Source organism: Triticum dicoccoides, chromosome 2B (genome assembly GCF_002162155.2).
Source record: "Triticum dicoccoides isolate Atlit2015 ecotype Zavitan chromosome 2B, WEW_v2.0, whole genome shotgun sequence".
NCBI lineage: Eukaryota > Viridiplantae > Streptophyta > Magnoliopsida > Poales > Poaceae > Triticum > Triticum dicoccoides.
In genome coordinates this window covers 184,805,270-184,831,301 of record NC_041383.1, presented here as the reverse complement: position 1 = coordinate 184,831,301, position 26,032 = coordinate 184,805,270, and the positions used below count along the sequence as shown (strand labels likewise).

General features: G+C 46.1%; 1 protein-coding gene across 1 annotated transcript; it reads right to left on the bottom strand.

The window, feature by feature from the left end:
- Positions 1 to 161: 161 nt before the first annotated feature.
- LOC119362954 (CDPK-related kinase 5-like) lies at positions 162 to 5,495 on the bottom strand. The gene is made up of 11 exons (XM_037628235.1): positions 4,717 to 5,495; positions 3,796 to 3,926; positions 2,977 to 3,018; positions 2,773 to 2,881; positions 2,359 to 2,437; positions 1,953 to 2,249; positions 1,765 to 1,877; positions 1,221 to 1,328; positions 1,073 to 1,135; positions 820 to 987; positions 162 to 733 (listed from the first exon to the last, which is right to left on the bottom strand). Exons 1-11 carry the CDS (start codon positions 5,278 to 5,280, stop codon positions 593 to 595), a joined length of 1,815 nt encoding a protein of 604 aa, XP_037484132.1. The 5' UTR covers positions 5,281 to 5,495; the 3' UTR covers positions 162 to 592.
- Between the last annotated feature and the right edge of the window lie 20,537 nt (positions 5,496 to 26,032).

Below are 26,032 nucleotides of genomic sequence, written 5' to 3'. Positions count from 1 at the left end.
GTATATTGTATAGTATGGCCCACCTCCTAGTCTTTGTATAGTTGAGGTTGTGGCCCACTTTGTACTCCATATATACGTGCACTTTGCACCGATCAATACATCGTGAAGCATTGCCAAAACAATCGTTTCCAACAAGTAAGAAAGTTGAAACAAAAACCGGATGAGCAGCACAAAATTCAAGCATCTTCAACTCAATCAATATAACGGCACACTGACGACAAAACGGTGACTCTGCTCCAGTTACATGAACGGGGGCATTTTACAACGCTGCCCACAGCGACAGGACATGGCTGGGCGGGCTATTCTAAGAGACTGTTAGAGGCATCACATGTTGCCGAGACACGGGTGAAATTTCCTTTTCCTAACCTACTCAAAGACGATGCTGATGAACTTTGAAGAGGACGGTGATGATAAGTACACGGGCGACCGCAAACAGAACTCTATACTCAAATTAGTGGCAAAACCAGGCGGGTTCTAGCGCAGGCAGCGCTCGTGTCGTGTCGACCTCAGTGTGCAGTCTTGGCCTTGCTTGCTAAGTTGGGCTGGGGCTGGGGCAGCATGAATTTGTACTGTCGTTAGAGATTATCAACAGCTATCTCATCTTTGACAGGGACCTGCTGGACATGCCATGCAGCAACTTGACAAACCCGAGGAAGCTGAGCTTCCCATCGGTGTGCCGGATCCAGTCCTGCAGAACAACGTGCAGCGGCACCGAGGGGCTGAGACCCAGTTCCTGAAACACCACAGGAAATGTGTGAAGAGACTCCAATTTTTATCAGTTAGGAAATGAACGTGGGTGGAGAGGAAGACATGACATACTGAAGCTAGTTCGTCAATTACAATGGCTCGATTGCCATCCTTCTCGAAAATTTCATAAGCTGATCTCGCATGTTGCTCCCATCTGTCTAATGCTTCAAGCTGGTGAACACTTACTGCAGCTGCACAGAACTCATGGAAGTCCATTCTTCTGTACTGAAGAGCACTCAACTGAAAAGACAATTCAGGTATACAGTGAGTACAATTTGTGCTGGAGGAAAATGATGTCTTAAGATCAACAACATAAGTAAGGTACCGAGACAAGAATCTCCTGAACTCGTGTTTCTTTCATCGCATCCGTGGCTTCTCTTGTTAAGGCCTGAAGAGGATGAAACAGGAAGAGTCAGCAGCGTAGCTTCAAAATGTATGGGAAAGAACATATCAGAGCTCTATGATGAACCAACCATTCTGATATTATCTAGAGTTATGCATCCATTTCTGTCAGGTTCTAATAAGGAAAACTGCCCTTTGAGATAGAAAAGCTCATCAACAGTCAAAGTCTTCGATAAAGCCTGTAGTGGATCAAGAAAAATACGTCAATGGCTGCAGCTTGCAGAGAAAAGTAAAAGAGATCAGGCATGGGTGTCAAAAGAAAAGCTTGAGAACACAAATTTGAATTTCAAATAAAGTGGTATCCCCTTTTTAAGTTATTTTAACAGGAGAGGATTGCAAGAAAACATAACTGTCCAAGCATTTCGTTCTAGAACTTATGAAGGTATGGTACAAAAAGTAGGCTCCCGAAAAAACATTTACGGAAATTGTATGCATGTAATGATAAATACTACTCCCTCCGTCCCACAATGACGGAGGGAGTAGGTTACTGCACAACCATTCAAAGCCCTGGGTAGAAAAATGCTGTATAGAAGCAAGTCCAAATTTGAAGAAGCAACACATATATCTTTGTGGAATAACAGGAGAAAAATCAGAACAGGTTTTATCAATGCAGACCTTCAGAGCAGCTTTACGTAATGATGAAGAACGAATATAAGCTTTGATAAGACGGAATATAAGGACGTCCAATGGCATCTTGATGTCATTGTAATTTCTAATCCATGGATGACCTGAAAAACATAATATAAGGTGGAGTTAGCAATGTAAGTTTTAAATTCGATCCATACAGACAGATTGAAACTCACCTAAAGCTTGTGCTGCAGTCATCCTTCTACGTGGATCCTTGCACAGCAAGCGCTTAACAAAGTCCATTGCTTCTGGAGTTAGAGAAGGCCAAGGTGCCTCATTATAACTGGGGTCAGCTTTGAGAACAGAACGGAATATGCCAGATTCAGTGCGTGCCCAAAAAGGGCGGCTGCCACAAAGGAGGATATATGCAATGACACCTATACTCCATACGTCCGCTTCTGTGCTATAGCATCTATGTAGAACTTCCGGAGCAACATAATAAGCACTTCCAACTATATCATTTAGTCTCTCATCTGCATAAGGTATTAGAACATTGCATTAAAAAAGTGCTAGTGGGTAGTATTATCTTTACAGAGGGAGTACAAATCAACAGATATGTAGATTGATGAGCAAGAAACTAACCTGGTTTTACAAAGTCTGATAATCCAAAGTCAATTGTCTTAAGTTGAGAGTTCTCATCTTTCGAAGTAAAAAGAAAATTCTGAAGAGAAAAAACACAAACATTTTAGAAATCCATTGCAATGTCAAATACAATAACAGTAAAATTATATCTTATTCACAGGAGAAGACAAAGGCAATACAATAAATAAACCATCTAAGGAATGCCATGAACAAATTATACGTCTCTTGAAATAGTGTAATTTTTTTTCGGAAAGGAGGTTCGAACATTGGAAGTAGAAACAGGTAACCATCACCATTTGCCTTAAAAGACATGGCTTGTTTACCAGCGCTGTTTAAATCATCACTTTCTAATATCTCAAACATGGTAATGATGACAACTGATGAGATGCAGGTAAAACTGAAAAGGCACTTCACCTCTGGTTTGAGATCCCTGTGAACCACTCCTTGGATGTGGCAAAAAGCGACAACATTCAATATTTGGACCAGGACAGACTTTGCATCATCCTCGGAGTACTTCCCACCTCTACTTAAAATGAATGCAAAACATAAGCTATATTAAAGTATTTCGTAATAAACCATAATGTTGTATACCATAATGTAAGTTTACTTGTAGCTTACCTGGAAAGTATTCTATCCAGAAGCTCCCCGCCCTCACACAACCTAAACAACGGGATTTTTAGTTAAATATTAAAAAAAACTAAACACAGAGTGCATGGCATTTGAAATCCAGAATATAGCGTACAGGGATCACCATCAGCAGAAGGTATAGAAGCTAAACATAGATGCCAAAAAAAAGATGTCTAATATAAGACAACATTCAACGACCTGTAGTAATGACATCATCTGGATTTGGCCATATCTGGAAATCCTTTTTATTGGCGAAATATTTGTTGTCAAGTTTGGGCAATTGGACGGAAAAATAAAAGAGTATCCAGTTGCACTGCAAGCATATTTGAAACAGTGTGGCTGCCCCAAATGACATTAATGTATGTTCATTTTCATCATGCATTATCAAGTGATAACTGCTACCAGATTATTTAAACTGCCAGTAACTAACGTACGAACAAGAACTAACCTAAGAACTGAAAAGGTAACTAACCGTCCAGACATATGGATGAAATAACATATGGTTGTTAAAGACGTTTTTAAGCACACAAGATAACACATTTATATGCTTCTGAAAGGTAATTATTGCTGCACCAACAATTAGTAGATCAAAGAATCTTAATAAAAAGGGACTGTGGAAAACTATTCAAGTTGGGTTAATAAACTGGAACTGATTATTCAGTGAGTTTGTTTTCTATGCTTGTAGTTGAGAGTATTGATAACGAGGGCAAAAAGCTACTCTACTCTACTTGACATCTTAAGGAGAGCATCCTCATAGCATGTAAAATTGAGGTCAAAACACATTGTGACTATCAAGGTACTGGAACTTACTCCATGACTATGTAGACATTTTCGTTGTCCTCATATGCATCATAAAACTGAACCAAGTTCTTGTGCCCTGCTAAAGCCTTCAAAATTTTCACCTCCCTCCGGACATCCTCTATAGCAATGGATGTTGTCATCTGACAAGAGATTAGAGCAACTTCAGATGATACTAAAAAAATGTACATACAAGGACTAAGGAACTAAGTTCATGCCTAGCTATGACAAAATGATGGTATTAATCCTCAAGTAAAGCACTGAAACGTGGTGACCCAAATAACGGAGATTGCAACCATGGAGAGCTTAAACCAGATGGCACAGCGATAAAAGAGCAATAGGCAAAGTAGTTACGGAATATCAAGTGTAAACTCCATAACAAAAAATGACAGGACCTGCTCAGATCTCATCATTCAAGTGGGCATATTTAATATTTTACAGCACATAATTTAATATGTTACCTAGTACGTGCCATGCAACAATGCTGAACGTAGAAGATCTCGTAATCCATATTATTCTTATATACAGGTACGATGCATGTGATAAAATTAGATATTCTTTTTACAATGCACGATGTGGATCAATAGCATGTTAGTACATGAACCCTGCCCATGATGTCAGGGAACACCTGTAACAAGGCACATCTACTCACTATACTCCTGTAGACAAGAAGGGGCCACGCTTCTTAGGAAATGAACAGGCATGCATCCAGTTCTCAAAAACTTTGATTAGATTAGTGAGTAGTTGCTTTCAGGAGAACATGCTTTACCTTTCTCTGTTCAACAAAATATGAAGGACATTTATACGGCATCATTCAAAAGCACAAAAGTCATGAGAGTAGCGCATTATCCAACAGAAATTCACAAATCTAAACTAGCGCGGCATCAACTTTCAGAAAAAAAGCGTTTGCAGAAGTTGCAGGTAGGTCATCACCTTGGCCTTGGGGATGACCTTGACGGCGACGGCGTCCCCCTTGCGCGCGCCCTTCCTGATCCTGGCGGCGCAGGTGTAGCCGAAGTGGCCCCTCCCGACCTCGTCCCCGAGGTCGTACTTGGCGGCGAAGCCCTTGTTGAAGCCGAAGCCCTTGTCGAGGCCCCTCCCGCCGTCGCTGTCGCCGCCCTCCTCGGGGATCGCCGGGCGCGACGGGCCGTGCCTCCGCGCGAGCGCCTGGCGGATGTGCTTGGCGGGCGAGGGCGGCGGGAAGGGCAGGCGCAGGAGGCGCCTGGCCGGGGTGGTGGGCGCCGGGGACTTGGAGCCCGCCGGGGCGGGGGACTTGGAGGAGGTCCTCGGGGAGGCCGCGGAGGAGGAGAAGAGGTGGTGCGCCGGGCTGGGGCTGGGCGTGGAGAAGGGGAAGAAGGGGGAGGACGTCCAGTGCTTCTTGGAGGCCGGCGTGGCGGGCGCCGTGGAGGAGGCCGGCGGGGGCGTGGCCGGCGCGGGTGGCGGCGGGGATGCGCCGTCGGCGTCGCGGGTGCGCGGCTTGGCGTGGCAGCCCCCCATGGGCGGGCGCCGGGTGGGATCTGGATCGCGCTGCTGGCGGTGGGGCGCGCGCTAGGAGGAGGAAGAGTAGGCGGCCATGGCGGAGAGGAGAGAGAGAGAGAAGGAAAGAGCGAGCTTTTAGTTGGAGTGTGGGGACTGGACTGGAGTGAATTGAAACGGGGAAGGTGGAGTGGGAGTAATGGTGGCCCGACCCCGACCCCGAGCCCAGGCCGAGGGTGGCGAGAGAGCGCGGCTAGCCCTTTTTTTCTGCTTCGATTAGATGTAGGTTTGGTTTCGATGGCGGCGATTAAGCCATGGATCCCTATCCTTGCTTTTGGGGATGGGGCTTAAATTTTGGCCGGGACTGGAGCTGGAGCTGGAGAGGGTTGCTTTCCAGCCGATGTGAGACTGGCCGGATTAGTCGCTGTCGCCCTTGTTCGCTTGCGCTTTTCGGGTGGAGCACGAGATCTCCCGACTTGTTTTCGAAAACAGCTGCGCACAGTCAGGAGATTGGGGTGGGAAACAACTGAATGAATGAGGTTTATCGACGTTGTTGTTGTCTGTAAATCGCCGCGGCCGAAAGCAACCCCCGTCCTTAGCTTGTGCTGCACTTATGCCAATTGCTGGACGCCCTATTTATTTTGGGCGGTACGTGCTGTGGTGCCCGGAGATTAGCTTTGTGTCCACTTTAAATTGAATTGAATTGAGTGGAATGGGGTCCCAAGTCTCGCCCCGTTTCTCGTTGGATTTTGGCATCATGTCTATTCCTCCCTCCCAATCTTGTATAAGAAGAGCATTATTGGCTTTCTTTCATCAAGACTGTAAAATACACCTAGCAGAAAAAGTAATCCTAGCAATAATAACAAACAAATCAAATCAAATCCATGCGAAACTATGCGGTCAAGGTCAAGATCCATGAGAAGCCTGCGCTTCTTCTGCATCATCCCACCGCGTGCCTGCCTGCATGAAGAAGCTACTCTACTGTGCCACAGTAGAGAATTGTGTGCAGTGGTGGTAGTATCTTAATCCCGGTCATTAAAAGAGCAACAGAAGAATACTCCATTGTGTCGGACGCGGCTCGTCTGCCGTGCCTTCACGCACGGCAGAACTGCCGTACGGGCCACAATCGGCCGTTCGTTCACTGCTTTCTCATCCAACGGACCTCTGCTACCCCACTAACAAGCGAACCGAATTAGCGGGAGCTGTTAATAAAATAGGCGCCAAAATCACGTCCGCCGCCTGGCCTTCTCGCGCCAAAAATTGCTGCGCCGCGTATCAAGGTGAGGACTGAGGTGCTCGTCGCACGAATCGGCACAACCAAGATGCGTTCTCCTTGAGTTGCCACCGCCGCGATCGTGCCAAGCTGCTGCCACCACCGCCGCCGCATCGAATCCAACGGAGCTGCCGCCGTGGCTTTGCTTGTCGAGCAGCCGCCACCGCGTCGCCCGTCGAGCAGCCGCCGCCGCCGCCGAATCCAACAAAGTTGCAATCGCAGCGTCGCCGTCAGCTTCCGCCGCTGTGTCACATCCAACAAAGCTGGCTCCAAACTGCGCGTACACGTTGCGATCTAAGGCGAGGAGTCACGTTCGATCGCCATAGGTAAAAATCAAAAACTCATCATCGATCTCCTAATTTGCTTTTCAAAACTGATGCTTAGCTGATTTTCTTCCTTGTACATTCTCCTCTGTATTGCTGAAGAACTTTGGTTTTTATTGCCACTTAGTCAATTGGTGGAGCCATCCCACATCTGTTTTCCAATGGAAAGCACAAACGAGGGAGATCACCAGGATAATGGCAGTCTGAATACGTAAGTGAGATGCAGTAAAAATACTACAGCTCTTTTTTACAGTTATTTATTTATGTCCAGTACACTAATGCAAATTGAGTCTTGGCTTTTATAGATCGAGTGCCATACCAAGTTGGGTACCACAGATGGGCATGAAATTCGGCACTGTCGATGAAGCATGGACATTCTGGGTTACTTATGGGGGCAAAGTTGGATTTGGTACTAGAAAGCGATACCTCAACCCAAGTAAGTTTGATCGGACAATCACGTCGTGCAGATTTGTTTGTCGCAAGGAAGGCCATCGAGGAAAAGACAAAAGAGATAAGCATATTAAGGAACCTCGAGCTGAGATTCGAACCGGTTGTCTAGCTCGCATGGGTCTCACAATAAACAGAGAAGCGGGAAATTATGAAGTAACCGATCTTGTTCTAGAGCACAACCACATTATGCAGTTGCAAGAAACATGCCACTTTCTGCCATCACAGCGAAAGATATCTGAAATTCAAGCTTTTGAGATTGAAATTGCAGATGATTCAGGTATTGGGCCAAAAGCTGCGTATGAGTGTGCTAGTCGTCGAGTTGGTGGACCATCTGTTCTTGGCTATATACGTAGGGATCACAAAAATCACCTACGTACTAAGCGCCAAAGGGAACTAATGTATGGTGAAGCTGGGAGTATGTTAAAATACTTTCAGGATAAAGTCGCCCAAAACCCATCGTTCCAATATGCCATACAGCTAGACAATGAAGAACAGATCACAAATATATTTTGGGCTGATGCAAAAATGTTAATTGATTATGCTCATTTTGGTGATGTGGTTACTTTTGACACAACATTTGGAACCAACAAGGAACTTAGGCCATTTGGTGTATTCGTTGGGTTCAATCAATTCAGACAAACTGTTATATTTGGTGCTTGCCTTTTATATAGTGAAACATATGAGGCTTTCAAATGGCTATTTGAAACTTTTCTCTTTGCACATAATCAGAAGCATCCAAGAACTATATATACAGATCAAGATGTTGCAATGGGAAATGCGGTTGAGGATGTATTTTTAATGGCACGGCATGGTTTATGCACGTTTCACATAATGCAGAATGCCATCAAACATTTATCTTGTCATAAGAAGGAGGAGGAGGAGGCGGAGGAGGAGGTTGAAGGGGAGGGGGAGGGGGAGGAGGAGGAGGAGGAGGATGAACCACATATTCTTGCAGACTTCAGTGCTTGCATGTATGAGTACCGAGACAAGGAAACATTTGAGGAAGCTTTTGACACCATGCGAGGTAAAATAGAAAAACAAACTTGGCTTGATAGCATCTATAAGGTAAAAGAGAAGTGGGCTGAATGTTTTATGATGGATGCTTTCACCTTGGGAATGCGAAGCACACAACTAAGTGAGAGCCTAAATAATGACCTCAAGAACCACTTAAAAGCAGATCTTGACATTCTTCGTTTTTTCAAACATTTTGAAAGGGCCGTGCAAGTGAAACGTGATGCTGAGTTGAATTCAGAGTATGAGTCTAGGGAGTTATTACCTAGGGTCAAAATGAATGTTCCCATGTTGATCCAGGCAAGCAAGGTCTACAGTCCTATCATATTTGAAAGTTTTCAAGCAGAATTTGAGAGATCCATTGCATCATTCACCAAACAACTAGATGTGGGCTATGAATTTGCCATAACAATCAGCTCCGAAGATGAATGCAAAGTTATTGGGAATCCTTTTGAACAAACAGCTTCCTGCAGCTGTGGCCAGTTTGAGAGAATCGGTATATTGTGTGCCCATGCTATAAAAGTTCTTGATTTGATGAACATTAAGTTATTGCCAGAACATTATATTCTGAAGAGATGGACTAGAGAAGCACGGTGTGGAACTATTCAGGACAGAAGTGGGAGGAATGTTGTTGAGAACCCAATGTTCGATATTGATCAGCGCTACAAATCTCTCAATCGCAAGTTTATGAATTTGGCCACCCAAGTAGCTCCCTCCGAAGAATGTTGTACTCTGCTTGAAAGTGCACTTGATAGCCTTACTAAGGAATTTCTAGGCCGAATGAAAAATGCCCATCAAAGTAACCACATGGAGGGATGTTCCACCCAAGTGGTACATGAAGAATCAAATGAGCACTTAGCTGCTGCACGCCTAAAGAAAAAATCTCCTAAGAAGAAAACTAGAAAGAGAAAGTTGAACTGGATTGACAAGCAACATAAGAACAAGAAGAAAGGGGCTCCAAAGAAAGGACAAACTGAAGTAAAGAGAGCAAAGAAATTACCTAAGGTATGTTCTTTATATACTACAAATTTGTTGTTAGTTAAAATATAAACTACAACTTTGCTGAAATTTTTTGTTATCTTTAGTTTCAGCAAAGAGAAGATGGGATTGGACCATCACAATCGCACACCATAGAAAACAATGAGTATTGGAGCAACCAGAATGTGACCGGGAGTAATTGTTTCACAGATAATTATATTGCACCTAGTTTTACCGATTTGGTGACGGTAAGTGTGATCTGAAATTGTGTTCTGCTAGTACGTTCAATAATGCAGCTGTACATTGTGATGAAATTACTTTTTGTAATGCAGACTTCTAGAGTCGAAGACATTGAAGCCCTTTGCCGTGACGACTTCTTTTGATAATTAAAGGAAGTGCTCTCTTCATTTGGATGCAGTGAAAAGTCCATTTAGCAGTAGTTCTGTGAAATGCACTCATGTGATGTGGCTTCTCAGTGTTATGGTATTTTGGGGATTTATATAAGTAGTAATAGTACTCTGTTGGTGCTTGAGTTTCAATGCTCAAAATTGCAAAAATATTTGAGTTTCATTGCTAAAAAATCCAGTACTTTGTTAATACAAATAGCATGCTTGGATGCTTCAGTGCTAAACATTGCAGTAGCACTTCAGTTTCAGTTCTACAAATTTCAGTACTCTGTTAGTAGAGTGCTTGGCTGATTTAGGGGTGAAAATTGCAATAGCTCTTCAGTTTCCCTGATAAAACTACAGACTATGCTTGGAACGGCTGTACCTGCAATTTTTGGGGTGAGAAACAGGCATGACTACAGGCCACTACCAAATTTGGGGCAATTCAGACTTCATAGGACTAGAGAAAGGATGGGATGTGATGCAACTGCGGCATCTTGACTGACATGGCAGCGACGGTGGCTCGATGTTAACACAACGGCTGCAGCTCGACAGTGAGGCGGCGGCGGCTCCGTTGGATGTAACGCGGCAATGGCGGCGGCGGCTCCGTTGGATGTAACGCGGCGATGGCGGCGGCGGTTTGACGGCGACGCAGTGGCTGCAGCTCGATAGCAACGAGGACGCATCAGCTTGATGATCGGCTACTTTTCTAACCCATGCGGTGATGACCTTACATCCTCACTGCTACAATTTTTGGCGCGAGCAGATTCAGAGTATAGTGAAACAAGCAAGTTGGTGGGGTAGCAGAGGTCCGTTGGATGAGAAAGCAGTGAACGAACGGCCGATTGTGGCCCGTACGGCAGTTCTGCCGTGCGTGAAGGCACGGCAGACGAGCCGCGTCCCATTGTGTCAGTGTGCGTCACACGCCGCCCGATGCGCGACCCGACCCAGCACGACGTCAACCTCATCATCCATCCTCCAAAGCAACGCAACGGCTTTAAACCTCCCTCCTCCCGTACTACTGATATGGGGTCCACGCGCAACATAGATTACGGGGCAGCGAAAACAAAATAAAAAATAAAGGGAGAGGGCCGAAAAGCGGAGGCGTAGAAGCGGGCAAAGGAGGCGAGGCGAGGAGTAAAGATAAAGGGAGCGCGCGGGCGGGCCGGCGGCCATTTAGTTAAGCTCACGTGTCCTGCCATGGCCGCGCGCCCTGTCTCATGCATCATGACGACGACCAAGAAGATGAAATACGGTTGTGCGGCACAGTGCCATGCGCATGCAGACACATCTTCTGGCTCTCGAACCACATCGGCGTTGGTAGACAGCGGCAGAGAGCTGTCAGGAAATGGTTTGGTTTGGTTCACTTGTCTGGTAAACAGATCTTATCTTCCTTTTTCCGGCGTGTCTTGTGCTTAGTGTAACAGTGTGTGCGTGAGCACGCAATTGTTCTCGGGGCAAGGACGGTATGGTACTGGCGGTACGAATGTGGTATGCACGATCCTATCTATGAAAAAGAAAGGACGCCGTACCGTTGGTTTGGTGCAAACAGGCGTTATTGAAAGCTGAGGGTACACCGTACGTACACGGACAATTTCTTTGGATGCAAATCTTCCTATAAATAAATGCAAAGAGGACATGTAGTAGTGTATGCTCATGGCTTCTGCTTGTGGTAGTGCTAGTGGTACTTGTTCCTGGCTTTACGCGAGAGTTACCTGTTGTTGCATGCTTCTGTTTTGGGAGGGATGAGCAAAGCAAAGTACTATACGTACTAGCAAGCAAACACATGTGAAAGTCACCTTGCATTGAGCTTTCTCCGTCGCTTGGTTAGGGCATTTCTAACGGCGGCCCGCAAATTTCCTCCCGCATCCGTTCATGGACACGAATGCGAAATGCCGCCATACAATGCTATCGCATATATATCTGTCAGTAAAGGGAATTTGAAATTCAAATTTAGACTGATCCACACGGCGCGCCGGATTGCATGCCTAATAACAACAGAGAAAGGGAGTATGCTTAGTTTTTACATGCCCGAATCCAAAAAAATATTAGCCCGGTAGTCCATGCAATTATTTGCCCTACCGGATCGGCAATCCCAGCCGTCTGCTCCCAATCAGGGTGTCGTCGCCGCTGCGTAGACAGCCTCTGCGTCCGCATCCGCCTCGTCCTCATGGCCCGCTGCTATCAATTGACAACTACAACATCTGGTAGCGAGCGGATTGCACGATCATTTTTGTATCGGCGTCCAAAGAGTCCAGATTCAAGGTCAACATCTTGGCATCCTCACTTTGGCGGTGGTCTCCAATTTCTTTTCCTCGAGTGCGACCTTCCTCTCTTTGATCATGGTCCTCCTCTCTTCGAGCTTGACCTTGTTGTCAGTCGCCTCTATCAACAATTTGAATCTCTTCGCCTTTTTCTCCTCCTTGAGGTTCGAGCGCTTCACGCATGCCTCCTCCTTCTTCGACAAGATGTCCTCGAACCTCTCCGTTAGCTAGGCCGCCGCACCTTCTCGTTTCGCCCTCTTGTCGGTGTCAAAACCGGCAGATCTCTGGTAGGGGGGCCCAAGTTGTTCGTCTGAAGATCAATGGTAACAATGGAGAAGGGACACGGTATTTACCCAGGTTTGGGCCCTCTTAATGGAGGTAAAACCCTACTCCTGCTTGATTATACTTGAGGGTATAGGGGTTACAAGAGTTGATCTACCTCGAGATCGATTCGGCTAACCCTAGATAACTAGCCTAGCAGTATTGTTATGATCTTGCCTCCGACCTAACCCTCCGGTTTATATAGACACCGGAGGGGCTTAGGGTTGTACAAAGTTGGTTTTACAAAAAGGAATAAAATATCTGGACACCTACACTTGCCATCCACGCATGTGAGAGTCCCCACCGGACACGAGAGATAATCTTCTGCTTGTATCTTGACGGTCCATCAGTCCGGCCCACATCAATAGACCGGACGCCCGAGGACCCCTAATCCAGGACTCCCACAGTAGCCCCTGAACCAGTCTTCAATGATGATATATTCAGCGCTTCAGATTGTCTTCGGCATTGCAAGGCGGGTTCCTTAAAGAATACACATCGGCTTTCCTCTGTAAAAGAATTGTATCCGACTTTTCGCAATTGACGGAGTCCTGGATTATGGGGTCCTCGGGGAGCCGGCCTATGTGACATGGGCCGAGCTGATGGGCCGTGAAGATACAAGACAGAAGGCCTTCTCCCGTGTCCGGATGGGACTCTTCTTTGCGTGGATGACAAGCTTGGCGTCCGGATGTATAGTTTCCTTCCTCTGTAAACCGACTTTGTACAACCCTAGTCCTCTCCGGTGCCTATATAAACCGGAGGGCGTAGTCCATAGTGGTAATCACAATCATACAGGCTAGACATCTAGGGTTTAGCCATCACGATCTCGAGGTAGATCAACTCTTGTAATCCCTATACTCATCAAAGTCAATCAAGCAGGAAGTAGGGTATTACCTCCATTAAGAGGGCCCGAACCTGGGTAAACATCATGTCCCCTGCCTCCTGTTACCTTCAATCCTTAGACGCACAGTTCGGGAACCCCTACTCGAGATCTGCCGGTTTTGACACCGACATTGGTGCTTTCATTGAGAGTTCCTCTGTGCCGTCGATAGAAGGGTTGATGGCTCGCCTTGTCATCAAGGACAGTATCACTTCTGGAGGAGCCCTAGCTTGAGGGAAAACCCTTCGGCTTGGCAGCTATACCATGGGCACTCGTTCGGCCATTAAGCCAAAGGTAGCCCAGCCTGTCACCGAAAATCGCCTCCGCGTAGGCCCTGAGTACTCCGGCAAGATGGATCTGGCAGATGTATTAGCCTTAAATGAACTGCTAGATCGCATCGCCGCCCTGGGGGTCGCAACCGACTATGATTAGATTGGGCTTAAACCCGATCAGAGAGAAATCAAATCTCCATCGATCACCCATCTGGTGGCAATTGTGGAGGAACAAGCTAACAATAACTCTTCTCCTACGTTGAGAACAAGGTATGTTCGGATTTCCAAGCTCGAAGAGCCGGACACTCACCCTCGGGAGGACACTTCTTGTCCTCCGAACATAGAATCGGGCGTTGAGCCTAAGAACTCACCGGACGCTCCGGAGCCCGGGCTTGTAACCTCGGAAATTCTTTAGAGTCTGGACTTCACAATGGGTCAGGGTTCGGATTCAAGCCCTCCCACCCACCACAAGCAATATTCTCCAAGCAATCCCGGTCCTCCGAACATATGCGACTTAATGTACGTGCGACAGCAGCCTCAGGAAATAGTCCACCACTTTTGGGCCATATTCCTCCTTGTTAAAAACAAGATCAAAGATTGTTGCGATGATGACGCGGTCTCGGTATTTTGCAACAATTGTACAAATGAGGGAATCCTTAATGCCCTCAACCGCCGTCGTGTACTGCACTTTGCAGATTTGGCACACATAGTACAGAAGTATTGCGCAATGGAAAGCGCGTGGAAAACCCAGACAGCCCGCTGGGAACCACATGCCTTTAGGCCATCTCCCGGACGGGCAAAAAGGATGCACCCTCGCGGAGCACCTAATCATCACCCGTGGATAAGAAAATCAAGCCCTTTATGGGGCATAGAACTGTCCTCAAGGAATAGCTTGACAAGCCCTGTCAAATTGACATGACTCCGATAACCGAACCAATGCATAGCCTCCAAGCATGTTGGATACTCCGGCGAGTGGCCAAGAGTGGCGAGGGTATCCTCACCAACAACACCCCAGAGAACTACTCTTCGGAGGACAACGATCTCAAAGTATTCACAGTCTTCAAGACCTTTTCATCAAATAATCGGCCCAAAAGGGCGCTCCGCGACATCACCGAAGTCTGCCAAGTGGCAGCAGTAAATCCTTGGAACGGTACGACAATCACTTTCAATGCTGATGACGAACCAAGATCCCACTCAGTCCAGGCACCAGCCGCTTTGGTTCTAAACCCAATCGTGGATGGCTTTCGGCTCACTAAAGTGCTAATGGACGGCGGCAGCGGACTAAACCTCATCTATGAAGACACGCTCAATAAAATGCAAATGGACAGGAGTCGCATTGAGCAAAGTAACACAACCTTTCGAGGTATTATCCCTAGCGGGAAGCAAGATGCTCGGGGAAAATCAAACTCAATGTAGTATTCGGCAAGCCGGAGAACTATAGGTCCGAAGAGTTACTCTTACATGCGGCACCTTTTAATAGTGGGTATCACGCCCTGCTGGGGTGAGACACATTCACACGCTTCCAAGCCGTACCCCATTACGGGTATATGAAGCTTAAAATGCCCGGGCCCAATGGAGTTATCACTGTCACCAGTGATCCAGACATAGCACTCCGCGCCGAAAACAAAACTGCCTCTCTAGCCTTCGAGGCTTTATCCGAGGCCCTCGTGACCGAACAATTAACCACCCTCCATTCCACAGTGGATAGGGATGACGTAATCCTGGATAAGAGACCCAAATCCACTTCCTTCAAGCTAGTAGACGAAATAGTCAAATTTCAAGTCCACCCGACAAACCCCAAGAAGACAGCTTCCATTGGGGCACAGCTAGATCCGACAGTCGACGCCGCATTACGTGCATTCCTGCGTGAGAACTGGGACATCTTTGCCTGGCACCCCTCGGATATGCCAGGTATCCCACGAAGACTGGCCGAGCATAGTCTCAATATACTGAAAGGATACAAACCAGTCAAGCAAACGTTGCACCGATTTTCCGAACCCAAACGACAGGCTATGGGGGAGGAGCTAGCCAAGCTACTCGAAGCCGAGTTTATCAGAGAGATCAAACATCCGGACTGGCTAGCAAACTTGGTCATGGTACCGAAGAAGGATAAATCCTGGCACCTGTATGTCAATTTCAAATACTTTATTAAGGCTTGCCCTAAGGATCCCTTCCCACTGCCTCACATCGACCAGATTATTGACGCGACCGCTGGACACGATTCTCTGTGTTTCCTCGACACATACTCTGGATACCATCAAATCAAGATGAAAGAATCCGACCAAGCCGCAACGGCATTCATCACCCCATATGGGCCCTTTTGCTTCAACACTATGCCTTTCGGGCTCAAGAACGCCGGTGCAACCTACCAACGCATGATTCAAACATGCCTGGAAAAGCAAATCATCAAAACTGTGGAGGCATATGTAGATGACGTAGTCATCAAAACCAAGCATGTTGAATCATTGGTGGATGACTTATGCCTTACATTTGACAACCTCCGAGCATATAACATACATCTCAATCCGCAAAAATGTGTTTTCGGCGTTCCAGCCGGAAAAATGCTTGGGTTCATCGTCTCCAATAGAGGAATCGAAGCAAACCCAGCCAAAATCCGAGCCCTGTTACAGTTGGCAACACCAACAGACCTCAAGCAGGTCCAAAAACTAGCTAAGTGTGTGGCAGCTTTGAGCCGTTTCATATCCAGACTAGGGGAAAAGGCATTGGCATTTATATCGCCTGCTCCGACGCACTCACCACTTCGTGTGGACGGACGCTGCCACAACCGGACTGGAAGAAATAAAAACTTTGTTAGCAAGTAACCCAATCCTGGCCGCACCAAACGTTGGTGAACCGATGTTGCTCTTGTTGGAAATATGCCCTAGAGGCAATAATAAATTGGTTATTATTATATTTCCTTGTTCATGATAATCGTTTATTATCCATGCTATAATTGTATTGATAGGAAACTCAGATACATGTGTGGGTACATAGACAACACCATGTCCCTAGTAAGCCTCTAGTTGACTAGCTCGTTGATCAATAGATGGTTACGGTTTCCTGACCATGGACATTGGATGTCGTTGATAACGAGATCACATCATTAGGAGAATGATGTGATAGACAAGACCCAATCCTAAGCCTGGCACAAAGATCGTGTAGTTCATATGCTAAAGCTTTTCTAATGTCAAGTATCATTTCCTTAGACCATGAGATTGTGCAACTCCCGGATACCGTAGGAATGCTTTGGGTGTACCAAACGTCACAATGTAACTGGGTGGCTATAAAGGTGCACTACGGGTATCTCCGAAAGTGTCTGTTGGGTTGGCACGAATCGAGACTGGGATTTGTCACTCCGTGTGACGGAGAGGTATCTCTGGGCCCAATCGGTAGGATATCATCATAATGTGCACAACGTGACCAAGGGGTTGATCACGGGATGATGTGTTATGGAACGAGTAAAGAGACTTGCCGGTAACGAGATTGAACAAGGTATCGGGATACCGACGATCGAATCTCGGGCAAGTACTATACCGCTAGACAAAGGGAATTGTATACGGGATCGATTGAGTCCTTGACATCGTGGTTCATCCGATGAGATCATTATGGAACATGTGGGAGCCAACATGGGTATCCAGATCCCGCTGCTGGTTATTGACTGGAGAACGTCTCGGTCATGTCTGCATGGTTCCCGAACCCGTAGGGTCTACACACTTAAGGTTCGATGACGCTAGGGTTATAAAGGAAGTTTGTATGTGGTTACCGAATGTTGTTCGGAGTCCCGGATGAGATCCCGGACACCACGAGGAGTTCCAGAATGGTCCGGAGGTAAAGATTTATATATGGGAAGTCCTGTTTTGGTCACCGGAAAAGTTTCAGGTTTTATCGGTAATGTACCGGGACCACCGGGAGGGTCCCGGGGGTCCACCAAGTGGGGCCACCGGCCCTAGAGGGCTGCATGGGCCAAGTGTGGGAGGGGACCAGCCCCAGGTGGGCTGGTGCGCCCCCCCCCCACAAGGGCCCAAGGCGCCTAGGGTTTGGGGCGGGGGCGCCCACCTTGCTTGGGGGGCAAGTTTCCCCCTCTCCACCCCTTGGCCGCCCCCCTATATGGGATCTAGGGCTGGCCGCCGCCCCTAGGGGTGGAAACCTAGGTGGGGGCGCAGCCCCCTCTCCCCCTATATATAGTGGAGGCAAAGGAGCAGCCCAACACACGAAGTTCTTCTCCGGTTGGCGCATCCCTACCTCTCTTTCTCCTCATATCTCGCGGTGCTTGGCGAAGCCCTGCTGGATTACCACGCTCCTCCATCACCACCACGCCGTTGTGCTGCTGCTGGATGGGGTCTTCATCAACCTCTCCCTCTCTCCTTGCTGGATCAAGGCATGGGAGACGTCATCGGGCTGTACGTGTGTTGAACACGGAGGTGCCGTCCGTTCGGCACTAGGATCTCCGGTGATTTGGATCACGACGAGTACTACTCCTTCAACCCCGTTCTCTTGAACGCTTCCGCTTAGCGATCTACAAGGGTATGTAGATGCACTCTCCTTCCCCTCGTTGCTGGTTTCTCCATAGAAAGATCTTGGTGACACGTAGGAAAATTTTAAATTTCTGCTACGTTCCCCAACAGTGGTATCAGAGCTAGGTCTATTGCGTAGATTCTTTGCACGAGTAGAACACAAAGTAGTTGTGGGTGTTGATTTTGTTCAATATGCTTACCATTAGTATTCCAATCTTGTTTCGACGGTATTGTGGGATGAAGCGGCCCGGACCGACCTTACACGTACACTTACGTGAGACAGGTTCCACCGACTGACATGCACTTGGTGCATAAGGTGGCTAGCGGGTGCCAGTCTCTCCCACTTTAGTCGGAACGGGTTCGATGAAAAGGGTCCTTATGAAGGATAAATAGCAATTGGCATATCACGTTGTGGTTTTGCGTAGGTAAGAAACGTTCTTGCTAGAAACCCATAGCAGCCACGTAAAACATGCAAACAACAATTAGAGGACATCTAACTTGTTTTTGTAGGGTATGCTATGTGATATGATATGGCCAAGAAGAATGTGATGAATGATATGTGATGTATGATATTGATCATGTTCTTGTAATAGGAATCACGACTTGCATGTCGATGAGTATGACAACCGGCAGGAGCCATAGGAGTTGTCTTAATTTATTGTATGACCTGCGTGTCATTAAACAACGCCATGTAATTACTTTACTTTATTGCTAACCGGTAGCCATAGTAGTAGAAGTAATAGTTGGCGAGACAACTTCATGAATACACGATGATGGAGATCATGATGATGGAGATCATGGTGTCATGACGGTGACGATGATCATCATGGAGCCCCGAAGATGCAGATCAAAAGGAGAAAAATGATATTGGCCATATCATGTCACTATTTGATTGCATGTGATGTTTATCATGTTTATGCATCTTATTTGCTTAGAACGACGGTAGTAAATAAGATGATCCCTCATTAAAATTTCAAGAAAGTGTTCCCCCTAACTGTGCACCGTTGCGAAAGTTCGTCATTTCGAAGCACCACGTGATGATCGGGTGTGATAGATTCTAACGTTCACATACAACGGGTGTAAGCCAGATTTACACACGCGAAACACTTAGGTTGAATTGACGAGCCTAGCATGTACAGACATGGCCTCGGAACACAAGAGACCGAAAGGTCGAGCATGAGTCGTATAGTAGATACGATCAACATGAAGATGTTCACCGATGATGACTAGTTCGTCTCACATGATGATCGAACACGGCCTAGTTGACTCGGATCATGTAATCACTTAGATGACTAGAGGGATGTCTATCTGAGTGGGAGTTCATTAGATGAACTTAATTATCCTGAACATAGTCAAAAGTTTTTTGCAAATTATGTCGTAAGCTCGTGCTTTAGTTCTACTGTTTTAGATATGTTCCTAGAGAAAATATAGTTGAAAGTTGACAGTAGCGATTATGCGGACAGTAGAAAGCTTATGTCCTTAATGCACCGCTCAGTGAGCTGAACCCCAAACGTCGTCTGTGGATGTTTTGAACATCGGCCATACACGCTTTGATAACTACGTGATAGTTCAGTTAAACGGTTTAGAGTTGAGGCACCAAAGACGTTTTCGAAACGTCGCAGAACATATGAGATGTTTCGAGGGCTGAAATTGGGATTTCAGGCTCGTGCCCACGTCAAGAGGTATAAGACCTCCGACGATTTTCTTAGCCTGCAAACTAAGGGAGAAAAGCTCAATCGTTGAGCTTGTGCTCAGATTGTCTGAGTGCAACAATCACTTGAATCGAGTGGGAGTTGATCTTCCAGATGAGATAGTGATGTTTCTCCAAAGTCATTGCCACCAAGCTGCTAGAGCTTCGTGATGAACTATAACATATCAGGGATAGATATGATGATCCTTGAGGTATTCGTGATGTTTGACACCGCGAAAGTAGAAATCAAGAAGGAGCATCAATTGTTGATGGTTGGTGAAACCACTAGTTTCAAGAAGGGCAAGGGCAAGAAGGGATACTTCATGTAACAGCAAATCAGCTGCTGCTCTAATGAAGAAACCCAAGATTGAATCCAAACCCGAGACTAAGTGCTTCTGTAATAAGGGGAACAACCACTGAAGCAGAATCACCCTAGATACTTGGTAGATGAGAAGGCTGGCAAGGTCGATAGAAGTATATTGGATATACATTAAGTTAATGTGTACTTTACTAGTACTCCTAGTAGCACCAAGGTATTAGATACCGGTTCGGTTGCTAAGCGTTAGTAACTCGAAATAAAAGGCTACGGAATAAACGGAGACTAGCTAAAGGTGAGATGACGATATGTGTTGGAACTGTTTCCAAGTTTGATATTATCAAGCATCGTATACTCCCTCTACCATCGAGATTGGTGTTAAACCTAAATAATTGTTATTTGGTGTTTGCGTTGAGCATAGACATGATTGGATTATGTCTATCGCAATACGGTTATTCATTTAAGGAGAATAATGGTTACTCTGGTTTTTGAATAATACCTTCAATGGTATTGCACCTAAAATGAATGGTTTATTGAATCTCGATTATAGTGATACACATGTTCATGCCAAAAGATACAAGATAGTAATGATAGTACCACCTACTTGTGGCACTGCCATGTAAGTCATAAAAACGCATGAAGAAGCTCCATGTTGATGGATCTTTGGACTCACTCATTTTTGAAAAGTTTGAGACATGCAAACCATGTCTATTGGTGTATACGCATGAAGAAACTCCATGCAGATGGATCGTTTGGACTCACTTGATTTTGAACCACTTGAGATATGCAAATTATACCACATGGGCAAGATGACTGAAAAAGCCTCGTTTTCAGTAAGATGGAACAAGAAAGCAACTTGTTGGAAGTAATACATTTTGATGTGTGCAGTCCAATGAGTGCTCAGGCACGCAGTGGATATCGTTATGTTCTTACTTCACGGATGATTTGAGTAGATACTGAGTATATTTACTTGATGAAACACAAGTCTGAATTATTGAATGGTTTAAGTAATTTCAGAGTGAAGTTGAAGATCATCGTGACAAGAGGATAAAATGTCTATGATATGATCATAGAGATGAGTATTTGAGTTACGAGCTTTGGCACGCAATTAAGACATTGTGGAAATTGTTTCACAATTTATACCGCCTGGAACACCATAGTGTGATGGTGTGTCCGAACATCATAGTTGCACCCTATTGGATATGGTGCGTACCATGATATCTCTTATAGAATTACCACTATCGTTCATGGGTTAGGCATTAGAGACAACCACACTCACTTTAATAGGGCATCACGTAATTCCGTTGAGACGACACCGTTTGAACTATGGTTTGGAGAAACCTAAGTTGTCATTTCTTAGAAGTTTGGGGTTGCGACGCTTATGTGAAAAAGTTTCAGGTTGATAAGCTCGAACCCAAAGCGGATAAAATGCATCTTCATAGGACACCCAAAACAGTTGGGTATACCTCCTAATTCAGATCCGAAAGCAATAGGGATTGTTTCTTGAATCGGGTCCTTTCTCGAGGAAAACTTTGTCTCGAAAATTGAGTGGGAGGATGCTGGAGACTTGATGAGGTTATTGAACCGTCACTTCAACTAGTGTGTAGCAGGGCACAGGAAGTTGTTCCTGTGGCGCCTACACCAATTGATGTAGAAGCTTATGATAGTGATCATGAAGTTTTGGATCAAGTCACTACCGAACCTCATAGGACGACAAGTACGCGTACTGTTTCGGAGTGGTACGGTGATCCTGTCTTGAAGGTCATGTTGCTAGACAACAATGAACCTACGAGCTATGGAGAAGCGATGGTGGGCCCGGATTCCGACAAATGACTTGAGGCCATAAAATCTGAGAGAGGATCCATGTATGAAAACAAAGTGTAGACTTTGGAAGAACTACTTGATGGTCGTAAGGCTGTTGTGTACAGATGGATTTTAAAGAAAGACAGACAATGATGGTAAGTATGACCATTAAGAAAGCTCGACTTGTCGTTAAGATGTTTTTTGACAAGTTCAAGGAGTTGACTACGATGAGACTTTCTCACTCATAGCGATGCTAAGAGTCTGTTGGAATTATATTAGCAATTACTGCATGATTTATGAAATCTTGCAGATAGGATGTCAAAACATTGTTTCCTCGACGGTATCCTTGAGGAAAGGTTGTATGTGATACAACCAGAAGGTTTTGTCAATCCAGAAAGACGCTAATAAGCATGCAAAGCTCCAGCAATCCTTCTAAGGACTGGAGCAAGCATCTCAGAGTTGGAATGTACGCTTTGATAAGATGATCAAAGATTTTGGGTTTAAACAAAGTTTATGAGAAACTTGTATTTCCAAAGAAGTGAGTGGGAGCACTATAGAATTTCTGATTAGTATATGTGGTTGACATATTGTTGATCAGAAATGATGTGGAATTTCTGGAAAGCATATAGGCTTATTTGAAAAGTGTTTTTCAATAGAAAACATGGATTAAGCTACTTGAACATTGAGCATCAAGATCTATAAGGATAGATCAAAAACGCTTAATGGTACTTTCAAATGAGCACATACCTTGACATGATCTTGAAGGTGTTCAAGATGGATCAGTCAAAGAAGGAGTTCTTGCCTGAGTTGTAAGGTATGAAGTTAAGACTTAAAGCTCGACCACGGCAAAAGAGAGAGAAAGGACGAAGGTCGTCCCCTATGCTTTAGACGTAGGCTCTACAATATGCTATGCTAAGTACCGCACCTGATGTGTGCCTTGCCACATGTCTGGCAAGAGGGTACAAAGGTGATCAAGGAGTGGATCACCAGATAGCGCTCAAAATTGTCCTTGGAGTAAATAAGGACATGTTTCTCGATTATGGAGGTGAGAAAGAGTTCGACGTAAAGGGTTACGTCGATGCAAGCTTTAACACCTATTCGAATGACTCTGAGTAGCAAACCGGATACGTATAGTGGAGCAACCATTTGGAATAGCTCCAAGTGGAGCATGGAAGCAACATTTACAATATGACCTAGAGATTTGCAAAGTACATACGGATCTGAATGTTGCAGACCCGTGACTAAAACCTCTCTCACAAGCAAAACATGATCAAACCCCAGAACTCATTGAGTCTTATCACATGATGATGTGAGCTAGTTTAGTGACACTAGTAAACTCTTTGGATGTTGGTCACATGGCGATGTGACCTGTGAGTATTAATGACATGGCAATGTGAACTAGATTATTGACTCTAGTGCAAGTGGGAGACTGTTGGAAATATGCCCTAGAGGCAAAAATAAATTGGTTATTATTATATTTCCTTGTTCATGATAATCGTTTATTATCCATGCTATAATTGTATTGATAGGAAACTCAGATACATGTGTGGGTACATAGACAACACCATGTCCCTAGTAAGCCTCTAGTTGACTAGCTCGTTGATCAATAGATGGTTACGGTTTCCTGACCATGGACATTGGATGTCGTTGATAACGGGATCACATCATTAGGAGAATGATGTGATGGACAAGACCCAATCCTAAGCCTAGCACAAAGATTGTGTAGTTCATATGCTAAAGCTTTTCTAATGTCAAGTATCATTTCCTTAGACCATGAGATTGTGCAACTCCCGGATACCGTAGGAATGCTTTGGGTGTACCAAACGTCACAACGTAACTGGGTGGCTATAAAGGTGCACTACAGGTATCTCCAAAAGTGTCTGTTGGGTTGGCACGAATTGAGACTGGGATTTGTCACTCCGTGTGACGGAGAGGTATCTCTGGGCCCACTCGGTAGGACATCATCATAATGTGCACAATGTGACCAAGGGGTTGATCACGGGATGATGTGTTACGGAACGAGTAAAGAGACTTGCTGGTAACGAGATTGAACAAGGTATCGGGATACCGACGATCGAATCTCGGGCAAGTACTATACCGCTAGAAAAAGGGAATTGTATACGGGATCGATTGAGTCCTTGACATCATGGTTCATCCGATGAGATCATCGTGGAACATGTGGGAGCCAACATGGGTATCTAGATCCCGCTGTTGGTTATTGACCGAAGAACATCTCGGTCATGTCTGCATGGTTCCCGAACCCGTAGGGTCTACACACTTAAGGTTCGATGACACTAGGGTTATAAAGGAAGTTTGTATGTGGTTACCGAATGTTGTTCGGAGTCCCGGATGAGATCCTGGACGTCACGAGGAGTTCCGGAATGGTCCGGAGGTAAAGATTTATATATGGGAAGTCATGTTTTGGTCACCGGAAAAGTTTCGGGTTTTATCGGTAATGTACCGGGACCACCGGGAGGGTCCCGGGGGTCCACCAAGTGGGGCCACCGGCCCTAGAGGGCTGCATGGGCCAAGTGTGGGAGGGCACCAGCCCCATGTGGGCTGGTGCGCCCCCCCTCAAGGGCCCAAGGCGCCTAGGGTTTGGGGAGGGGGCGCCCCACCTTGCTTGGGGGGCAAGTTTCCCCCTCTCCACCCCTTGGCCGCCCCCCTAGATGGGATCTAGGGCTGGCCGCCGCCCCTAGGGGTGGAAACCTAGGTGGGGGTGCAGCCCCCTCTCCCCCTATATATAGTGGAGGCAAAGGAGCAGCCCAACACACGAAGTTCTTCTCCTGTTGGCGCAGCCCTACCTCTCTTTCTCCTCATATCTCGCGGTGCTTGGCGAAGCCCTGCTGGATTACCACGCTCCTCCATCACCACCACGCCGTTGTGCTGCTGCTGGATGGGGTCTTCATCAACCTCTCCCTCTCTCCTTGCTGGATCAAGTCATGGGAGACGTCACCGGGCTGTACGTGTGTTGAACGCGGAGGTGCCGTCCGTTCGGCACTAGGATCTCCGGTGATTTGGATCACGACGAGTACGACTCCTTCAACCCCGTTCTCTTGAACGTTTCCGCTTAGCGATCTACAAGGGTATGTAGATGCACTCTCCTTCCCCTCGTTGCTGGTTTCTCCATAGATAGATCTTGGTGACATGTAGGAAAATTTTGAATTTCTGCTACGTTCCCCAACAGATCCACATATCCGCAACTCACCAAGTGGTGAGTGCGGTGCTCGTCGTCGAACGAGGTGAAGAGGGACATAAATTCTCACACCAAAAACCAGTATATTACGTATCGATTATCCTTACACCATGCAAGTCCCGTTACCCACACTATCAAAAGATAGCATATGCGGTCTTTATGGCATCCCGCAAGCTGCGGCACTACTTTCAAGAGTGCTCGATCACGGTGGCCTCTGAAGTACCACTCAATGATATCATAAACAATATGGCATCCCGCAAGCTGCGGCACTACTTTCAAGAGTGCTCGATCACGGTGGCCTCTGAAGTACCACTCAATGATATCATAAACAACCGGGACGCCACCGACCGGATTGCCAAATGGGCCATTGAGCTCTTACCATTCGAATAACTTACAAGCCACGCCGAGCTATTAAATCTCAGGTGTTGGCCGACTTCGTCACTGAATGGACAGAGGCCGAACTCCCTAAAGAGTATGACACATATTGAAACTGGGTAATGCACTTCGATGGCTCCAAAATGCTAGCCGGACTTGGGGCTGGCGTCGTCTTAACATCCTCCACAGGAGACACAGTTCGCTATGTGCTCCAAATATTGTACGAGGCCCTATTGCATGGTCTTCGGATGGCCGTCTCCATGGGCATACAATGCCTCAAAGTGCGCGGGGATTTAAACCATGCAATATCCCAAATAAACGATGAATTCGGCGCAAAAGATCCAAAGATGGCAACTTACTACAACGCCATACTCAAAATATCGGCTCGGTTTGAGGGGATCGAGTTTCATCACATGGCTCGAGAGAGTAATCAAGCTGCGGACATCCTTGCTCGCATGGGCACTTAACGTGACCCTGTCCCACCCAACACGTTTGTGGAGAGGCTCTTCAAGCCATCCATGGTGGGAAGGACGAGAGTGGAAACACTGGTCCAGAGTCGACCATACCCCCAGACTCCGAACACATTCCGATATAATCGAGGGTTTGGGAACCGAAATAACACCATCAGCCCATGAAATCATGGTTGTAATTACCCCGTGGACTGAACCTTTCCTCGCCTACCTTACGAGGAACAAGCTCCCTCATGATCAGACCGAGGCCCATC